Source organism: Poecilia reticulata, chromosome 2 (genome assembly GCF_904066995.2).
Source record: "Poecilia reticulata chromosome 2, P_reticulata-male-v2, whole genome shotgun sequence".
Classification (NCBI taxonomy): Eukaryota; Metazoa; Chordata; class Actinopteri; order Cyprinodontiformes; family Poeciliidae; genus Poecilia; species Poecilia reticulata.
Genome location: NC_088831.1, coordinates 20,813,241 through 20,822,572, shown reverse-complemented (window position 1 = coordinate 20,822,572; position 9,332 = coordinate 20,813,241). Strand labels below are relative to the sequence as shown.

The 9,332-nt window shown below is 40.7% G+C and overlaps 2 protein-coding genes across 4 annotated transcripts; one reads left to right on the top strand and one right to left on the bottom strand.

Moving 5' to 3' along the window:
- Window positions 1-94: 94 nt before the first annotated feature.
- Window positions 95-4,955, top strand: il17d (interleukin 17d). Its single transcript, XM_081600189.1, has 2 exons — window positions 95-1,932; window positions 3,101-4,955. The coding sequence occupies exons 1-2, from the start codon at window positions 1,616-1,618 to the stop codon at window positions 3,420-3,422; spliced, it is 639 nt and encodes a 212-aa protein (XP_081456315.1). The 5' UTR covers window positions 95-1,615; the 3' UTR covers window positions 3,423-4,955.
- eef1akmt1 (EEF1A lysine methyltransferase 1) lies at window positions 4,628-8,824 on the bottom strand. Of its 3 annotated transcripts, none has more exons than XM_008431620.3 (5): window positions 8,484-8,824; window positions 7,369-7,594; window positions 6,328-6,410; window positions 5,365-5,654; window positions 4,628-5,280 (listed from the first exon to the last, which is right to left on the bottom strand). In XM_008431620.3, the coding sequence occupies exons 2-5, from the start codon at window positions 7,510-7,512 to the stop codon at window positions 5,147-5,149; spliced, it is 651 nt and encodes a 216-aa protein (XP_008429842.1). In that variant the 5' UTR covers window positions 7,513-7,594; window positions 8,484-8,824; the 3' UTR covers window positions 4,628-5,146. The 3 variants fall into 3 exon arrangements, with proteins under 3 accessions (XP_008429842.1, XP_008429832.1, XP_008429851.1); XM_008431610.2 differs by having other exon boundaries at window positions 8,561-8,823; XM_008431629.2 differs by having other exon boundaries at window positions 8,742-8,822.
- Window positions 8,825-9,332: the final 508 nt, after the last annotated feature.

Genomic DNA, 9,332 nt, shown 5'->3' with positions numbered 1-9,332 from the left:
TTTTTAAAATAAACTGTTGTTACTACTCCAGAGAAATCTGTGACAGGTGTTTCCTTGAGAGCAAATTTTCCTTAAAATGTAAAGGAAAAACTTAAATTAGACCTCTGACCTCACTTTTAGAAGTCAAATCTCTCTTTCTTTCTTGATCTCGTCCTTATTCTCAGTTTATATGAAATGTCCGTCGTTCCATTCAGAATCAGGGGGACAAATGTGATCAGATCTGAGGACTATTCCTGAGATGTTATTCACATCCTGACCTCAGAGATGCGCCTGTTGCACTTTAACCTGTTTCCTGTGGTTGTGGATCTCTGCTGTCCTTCAGGAGTGTAAACGGACAAAGAGTTTCTTGGGTGCAAATGTTCAACTACATGGCATGGAAGTAATTTTATGATTTCCATGCCATGGAAGTCATAAATGAGATGTAGATCATTTCCTACATATCTGCTTTTAGGTTTAAATATATTCATTCAAGGATCAGTATTGTGTGTTTTCCAGGCATGTGGTGCCGTTTTATAGCACAATCAAATTCTTAACAAAAACAAAAAACAGCTCTATATCTAATATGGCTTAATAGAAATTTTACTTCCTAATTGAACGCCTTGAAATTGGGCTGCTGTCACTTTAAGAAACTCCTGCTCTTTCTGAAACTCCGCCTTCAGGAAGTCATTGGAGCCGAGTGGAGGAGGCTGCAGCTCCGAGGAGGAGCTTTGTCTTCGAAGGCGGAGCTAGGTCCAACCAGGCGAATGGTTGCCATGGAGATTCAATGATTTCTCAAACATGCATGAAAGAATCAAAGCAACACTCCAGGTGTTTTTGATGCTCTACATCATTTTGACATGATGTAGAGCTAAAAAAATAAATGAAAAAAAGTCAACTTTACATAATGCTGCTTTAAGTAAAAAGTGATGAAATTTCACAAAACTGCCAATTAAACTGACTTTTAAGGAAAATATAAAGATAAGAGTACAACACTGGTTTATTAAAACCCCAGATTAATTAATCTGCTTCAAAACGTGTTTGGCTTGATGAAGTCAAACGGATCCTAGTTTCTGCCGGCCGGACCTGGACAGGGAGCGGGATCAGGAATCCCAGCCTGCATCTGCTGCTCTCATGGTCGCTGGAATATTTTTATTTTACAGCCACAGGCCGGTGTTTGAGGAGGGGGATCGCTTTTCCTGTCATCGCCTCAGTTTGATTTAGATGTCCGTGGAATGGCGCAGCGCATCACTCTGTGCGCCCAGCAGGCTTTGTGCCCGCAGCAGAGAATAGGAAATCGCTTTTTTTTTTTTTGTGACGTTTTAAACAGAAATGAAAAGATCTAAAACAATAGTCCGTATTTTATCCTTTTTGTGACGAGTGTTAATCCTGGCGGCGCTGTGGATGTGATGAGCCAAAATGTTTCTGCAGTTTTCCTGGCAGCGCGCCTGTGGCTCGGTTTGTTTGTCTGCTCCAGACTGCAGGGCGCACTGATCCTCCGTGAACACAGAACAAATGACTTCTGGGAATAAAGAGTCTTAAAAAAAAAAGAACTTCCTACTACTATCTGATCAGAAAGAAGAGGAAAAACGACAAAGTGGTCTAAACTGTGCGCTACGTGGCACAACAAAACGCAGCGATGCGGTGTCGGATCTGCGTCCTGATTCTGCTGCTGCTGTTGCTGCTGCTGGTTCTGGTGCCAGCCTGGCTGGCAGAGACGGCACGGGTTCGGAAGAAAACCACCAGAACCCGGCCTTGTCTGGACCTGCCGGAGGAGATTTTGGAGCAGATGTTTGGGCGGCTCTCGGTGGGGGTGATGAGCGCCTTCCACCACGCTCTGCAGCTGGAGCCCCGGGACAAACTCAACCTCACCTGCCCGACCGCGACACCGAGCCCGGCCGACACCAAGACCCGCCTCCCGGTCAACCTGCGGAGCATCTCCCCCTGGGCCTACAGGTAGGAGCAGCCGCGGCGGAGAAAGAGATTTTATTTAAATTTTTATTAACTATTAGTTGCCTGTTCTGATTTAAAAACAGTTAAAAAAAACATAGGAGTGAATAACTGGAAACATTTAGTTAATTTACTAAACGTCAGAAGAAGTCTGTTTAGGACACTTTGCACAAACATCTGGTTTAAATCCGGTCGCAAACAGTCAGTCTGTAAATCACAGTTTACTGTGTTTTCATCCCAGTGGAGGAGTCCAGGTTGATCCTAATAAACTGGATACAAACAATCCGGTTTAGGGCAATTAAGTGAGAAATATCTGAAACCAGAAGATAGCATTGGTTTTTCACTTTAGTGTAAATGTTTTGCAAGCATGAGGTGACCGTGGAGAGAAATGACTTCCCTTTGACCTGAACAAACCTGGAGTTACAATACATGACCTCCATCCTCTCAAATTTCTACTTTTTTTTCCTTGTGTTTTGAGCTTTTATATTATGTTTTCTTTGCTTTTTTGTTATATCACATGTTTTTTTTTCTTTTTATAAAAATCTTCACTTCCCATTTCCATTTTGAAATACTATGTGTGTGACTGGTGCTTGACTTGCCTTTTATGACGCAAAATCTGTGGAGGATCAACAAGCACTGAAGCACTTTGATGACATGTTAAGCAGAGTTGGGTAGTAACTAATTACATTTACTCAGTTATATTTACTATGGGAGTAGTTTTGCTTCACTGTACTTTTACTTGAGTAACATTATGAAGTATTGTTAGTAAAGTTTCTTGATTCTCTGCCCACTCTGAGTCGCTTCTCTGAATGAAGAACAAGCTTGTTTTAGCCAGAAATTCATCAGACACACATCTGCAGTTTCTGTTAAAATTTGATAAGTTTTATATCAAAACAAATTGATTTCAACTTTTTTTAAAAAATATTAAATGGTTGGTGGTTTGATCAAATACTCTTTTTTTTTACACTTGAGTAATTTCTTGGATGCCAACTTTTCACTTTTACTTGAGCACAAATATGCTGAAGTATTGCTACTTTAAATGTAGCTACTTGAGTAATTTTTTGGGTTCTCTACCCACCTCTGCATGTTATAAATTACAATTTACCATTTCAGACTAAAAACACCAAAACTCGGCTTACAGTTACTGAAGCCTTGTGCTGAATGTGTTTCCCAGGATCTCGTACGACCCGAACAGATACCCCCGCTACATCCCGGAGGCCTACTGCCTGTGTAAGGGCTGCCTGGTCGGGCCGTACGGCGGGCAGAGCCAGCAGTACCGCAGCGCCCCGGTCTTCGCTCCCTCCGTCATCCTGCGGAGAACCGGCTCCTGTGTTGGCGGACGCCACTCCTACACCGAGATCTACGTCTCCGTGGCCGTGGGTTGCACCTGCGTGCCGCTGATGGAGAAGGAGCGAGACGGCCAGAGCAGCAACAAGAGCGTGGAGGGAGGAAAGCCCAAAACCAGACAGATGTTCTCTACTGGGAAGAAATCCTGAAGGAGACGGACGGACAGACGGACAGACAGACAGACAGACAGACAGACAGACAGACAGACAGACAGACAGCTTTGGTTAAAAAAAGCTGAATTTGAACAATTGGACTCAAAAATTATACACCCAGGAAGACTTTATTTATAAATTCAAGTAACTGGACGTGAGTGCTTGCAGCAGATTTTAATTTGGAGTAATAGTAAAACATCTGCCATTAAAAAAAGACAAATACATATATCTATGATTTTTTTTTCTTTTTGCATAGACCTATGTCTGAATTTTGTTTTGCATGTCCCAATTTCGCAAAAATCCACCAATCATCTAATTAATGTGGGCCTTCTTCCGGTTTGACATGATTTCCCCGACCGATGCTGCCATCTACTGGTGGGAAAAGAAGCTACAGTTCAGTTACCGAGTTTTATTTAACCGGATTTAACACACCAAGGTTTTATTAAAACGTCCTAGCATTACAAGATAATATTGGTTCCTTCAGTTTGTTGTCTTTATCTGCCGCTTAAACCAAAATTTAAGAGGCTTAATTTAATAACTCGTGCCCACGACTTGATGACTGGTGGGAACGACTTGTTCGATTTAAGTCGTGGCCACAAGTTTTTTTTCTCTCCCGTGTTTGTAGGGTTCCCTCCTCTACTCGGATATTACCAATATAAAAACCTTTGGAAACCAAGAAGCCGCGGACCCCTGCTGCTAAAACATGATCCTGGTAAACCACCGTCTTCCACTTTTTATCACGCAGCAATGTTTGTCTAAAGCTCAGTCGTCATTTTATTAGGGAAGCGATTCGACTTGATTCCGGTTTTCGATTAAAAAGCCAATTTATACTTTACGGTCTTTCTGTTTGAATTATGGGACTGACAAGAGGGTAAAAAATTAAAAACAATTTAAACTTTAAAGCAACTCTATATGGTTCCACACTATTCTGTTTAAACAAAAATAGGCTTGTGCATAATATTAACTTAAATTACTATTATTAAGTTAGCTTAGCTGTCTTGCTTTTTCCTAAATAATAAAGAAATATTCAAAATATATTTTAAAAAGATACTAAAATCGTTTGTGAGCATTTTGAACAGAATCAATTTCTTCCTTCACCCCACATGTGTTTAGAGTTCATTCTTCAGCTCAAACACACAGAAACATTCAGTTATGTTTTAAACTCATATTTATCCAGTCACACAAAACTTATCAATGCTGAATTAGTGCATAATGGGAAAAAATGTTTTATTTCAACTTAACTATTATTTTTATACTGTCAGATATAAAGTGTTGACTATTGGAAATGTTTATTTCTGATATTTGTGAAAGACAACTCAAATGAAAAGCTACTAGAGCTCGGGTTCAGTCACGTGACTCAGGTATGATTTGCAACTTTTCAGCATCGGTTTAATGGAGAAAACAAATGTGTTGAATGTGAAAATGTCTGATTTCCCTTTTTGAGGTAGATCCACTGAGACACGAGAGCAGAAAAAAGCTCTTGCTTTGATATAAAGAATGAAAAATGCATCATAAAAGTTGAAAACACTTCGTGGGTTTTGCTAAGATAATATCTTTGAAAAAAATAACTTGTAATGTCTAGTCTAATGACAGTAGCAGATTGCGATTCTGTTAATCGATTTCATGGCAAATTGTCCACTTCCTCTTCCTCCCTGCTGTTCTGAGTGCCGTCTTTAAGCTCGTCCTCCTGGAAACAGCGGGTGTCCAGGGTTCCCGCTTCCTCAGCTGCACAGCAGGTCCGAAGGATAGTTGACGAAACATCGAAACTCGTTGGACAAGTTCCTGTTGTGTTTGGGCAAAAAGCTGCACATTTTTACCCCCAGCAGTTCTTTGGCAACATTCTCCATGATGGCTCCTATAGAGGCAGAACCAGAAGACGTTGATTTAAAACGTTAGTGTGTTACAGATTTCCCCTCCTATCAACTCCTCTTGTTCTCACCTGTGCACAGCAGCACTTTGCCTTTGCTCAGGTACTGAACGGTTTGGGCCACTTTGCTCAGACACTCCTCGGATAAGTAAGGCGGGTCGGCGAGGACAATGTCGAAGCTCCGCGGCGCCACGCTGGAGGGGAGGGACTGCGGCTCGTTGTAGTCGTAGAAGACAAAGTCGTCGGCGTAGGCGGTGAAGCGGCGGTCGTACTCCAGCACAACAGCCGACACCCTGTCGGAGCCGTCCACCACGCCCTGCTTCAGCTTCTGGTAGACGCTGGGTGCGCTCACACACGCTATCCTGACAAGAGAAGCAAAGAAGAATGAAAAACACACCTGATCAAATCAGGGGATCATTTGCATTACTCTACTTTACAAATCTGCCCAACTGAGCATTGCTGCGGTCTGTCATAATCCCCATCCTTAAAATGTCTTAAAAAATTAAGTTGACCTTAAATAAGTTAATCCCAGGTCTTTTGTTGTGGCAGAACTATTAACTCTTGTATAGGTAGTTTTTATTTGTGACTTTTCTGTCAGGCAAAGGTTTGAGCCTTAAACATCTTCACTGTAATTTGTGACTCAAGGAGGTTGAGGCTACCGCTAACTAGCCGCTAACAAACTCTTGCTAGCTAACAAACTCTTGCTAGCTAACAAACTTTTTTGCGTGAGTGTAACTTATCGCCTGTTAGCCAGACCATGAATTACTATTCGCTTACTATTATGAAAAAAAATATGCAACTTTCTTTTGTAAGTTTATGTTGTGATACAGGCCTTAAATTAAATTCCTAGTGGTCTTAAACCATCTTAAATTTGAGTTGGTGAACCCTTGTGGTTTTGAGGAATAATTCAGGAAGGATACTGAATTATTCCTAATCATTACCAAAAAAGAAAAACATGAACTTCTCTAAAAGAGGTGCTGCCATCTGCAGCATTACCTCGGCATTACATCCATGTGTGTCAACGTGCGCCTTTACCTGCCGCCCTCTCCGGCTTGCCGTACCGCCTCCTCCGCCAGCACCGCTGCCGTCTCGTCACTGTACCAGAACTGACTCATCCGCTGGCGAACACAGGACCAGACAAGCAAACCGGTGTCAGTGCAGGTTAAAACTATCTCCATATATTATATGTTTGGCTCTACATTTCTCATTTCTTCCTTCCACCATTTTGCCCGGAAAATCCCAACCTGAAATTCAGTAGATATAAAGAGCTTACACGTCTTTAAAATGTACAACTTTCTGAGAGCCACGCTAAGAAAGTGGGGAGCAGCCTTTCCTCCACTCAGACCTCTACACAGCACGATGCAGGCAGGATGCAGGCAGGAGGAGGGCGCTCCTCATCCTGAGGGACTCCACCCATCCTGGCTGTTCCAGCTGCTCCCCTCAGGCAGGAGGCTGAGGAGCATCCAGAGCAAAACCACCAGGCTGAGCAACAGTTTCTTCCCTTGTCAGACTGATGATTGATATCACTTAAATAACTTTATTGTTTATTTATATTATTTATTTTCTGCTGTGGTGGATTTCTTGATCTGGAACCCGAGTCCAAATTTCGTACCACAAGCTAGTTAGGTGGCATGACAATAACAAATCCTTGAATTTCGGTAAAATTCTTATAGAAACGGACTAATTCTGGTTAATAGCAGCCGGATTGTCTGCTGGATTATTCATATGTCTGGACTAAGAAGTGGGATTGCAGAGATTTCTGGCTTTTCCTCTAAATTAAACATTTCAATTTGGATGAAATCTTCCAAATTCTTGGTGTGAACCATGTTTTTTCTTTCTTTCTGGCAACCAAACAACACTGGGGATCAACACATGAAAACAGCAGTAAAATCAGTTTGTTTGTTTTTTTAATTCTCCAGGAATTGCATAAATGGGAAAAAAAGAAGAAAGAAAAAAAAAAAGATTAACAGAAGTCTCTAATTTTTACGTCACAAAATCCTGACAGTCTGGCAGTGGAGTGTGTTCTCAGAGAGCTGGTGTGTGAAGAGCGAACCGGTTCAGACCGCTGGAGCTCACCCAGTCCTCCTCCACGGCTCCCACGGTGAACGGGTCAGACGGCGTCCCGTCCTGATCAGGACCGGTTCGGGTCTCGTTGTAGAACTCCTTCAGGGCAGCCAGAGTGTGAGCGGACAGGGTGGGAACGTCGTCACTGTCGCTCATGGCTGAGTGAGCAGAGGAAGTTCAGTTGGAGGGAAAACCTTTGGGCAGGACAGGAAGATGAATCTGTACAGGAACTGAAAACCTGAAACGTGAGAGGAAGAAAATATTTATTTAAATATGGTTATAATGATATTTGTCATGTGTAAAGTCCTGGTGAGATTTTGTGCGGCCTTCTCGCTGTCTTTTATAAAACTGTTTGAAGTTTTTCCACAAACATTCAAAATGAAAGTAGTCTCTTCCATAAATTTGGTCAGCAGATTTAAACTGATCCACAGCTAAAAATAAAACCTCAAAATGTTGATTTTGTTGGGTCATTATTTAGAATGAACTACACAAACAATGAAAATGTTTCTTTTCTTCAGGAACTTTCTGGTCTGAAAGGCACTGCAAGAACAAGATGATTTCTGCTCAGAATTAAAGCATTTAAGGATAACATTAGTAACTACATTTACTTTTTTGGAAATTTACTTTCAGTAGTAGTTTTACTACAGCATACTTTTTACTTCTACTAGAATAATATTAATTAGCAGTACTGCTTTTTTTACCCACTACTAGAGTACCCTCCTAACTGAGTAATATTTCTGGATGCTCAACCCACTGAGAGTAACTTCACCGAATGAGAAACAAACATGTTTTAACCAAAAATGCATGAGATACAGAGACATACCTACAGTTTATGACAAAGTGAGACCTCTTGTTCATACACAACCTTTGTTGTTTTAACGTTTTCCATTTGCTGAGCCTTTCGAGGCCAAGAAGTAACACATTGTCACTGAAAGTACTTTACATATCTACAGTAGTTTCATAAGTTTTATAATTAAAAAAAAGATTTGCTAAAGTGTTTCTTGTGCCTAGTATTGCAATTATTTGTATATTTTTCTTCGTTTTTTGTCTTTAAAATATCAGTATCGGCACATAACTACATGTCTTCTGACAGATCGTTTTGAAATATTAAATCAGATGTTACGTACCTTTTTCACTCGAGTAATTTCTAGCTCGGCTTTACTTTTACTTGAGTAAAAATACGTTTAAGTAGTGTTGCTCTTACTTGAGTACAATGTTCTCCACCTTCCTCAACACCAGATTGTTGTGATCAGAGCCGCAGTAAAATTATTTGATCCCGGAAGAAAGAGCGCTGAATAAAATGTATTTTCGTTAGCAGACCGGAACACCGTGACTTTATAGTTGACGACTAAACGAGTTTATGTAGACTCCTCAGATAAACGTACCTAATTAAAAACTCTTCTCTGCTATTGCTGCTGTCAACATGTGAGCTGTCGCTAGGAGATGACGCAGCTGAGAAACTACGGCTACCGCAGAGGGTCAAAACTAGTCTATTTGTTGAGCAAAAGCTAAGAAAAAGCTTTAACACGTATTGCTCCGGGAACTGTTTTTGTCACTTTTTACAACTAAATTCCATTTTTCTTTTAAGTAATAGTGTTTTACGAGTTTCTAGTTTGTAAAACATGCTTCATAAAACGTTCTTTAGGTTGACACAATGCTGCTAAAACCCGCAGGTTCCCACCAATCAAATGGCTCAAAGCTATTCATATAAATGGAATATTTTATAAAAGCAGCTGCATTATAACCCTATATTAAGGGTCAGCAACCTTTTTAATTCAGATACATTTTTGCCCCATAACTACAGTAACATATTTGTCTACAGCTGTAAAAGAGATGGATTTTATAAATAAGTACTAATGAATTAAACTGAAATGTATTTTAATTTTCAGATTATAGAACATTTACATGAAGAAAGCCAGATGACTGAGTCCTTCCCATAAGTGCTCTTCTGTTGTATTCTAAGCAAATATTGGATA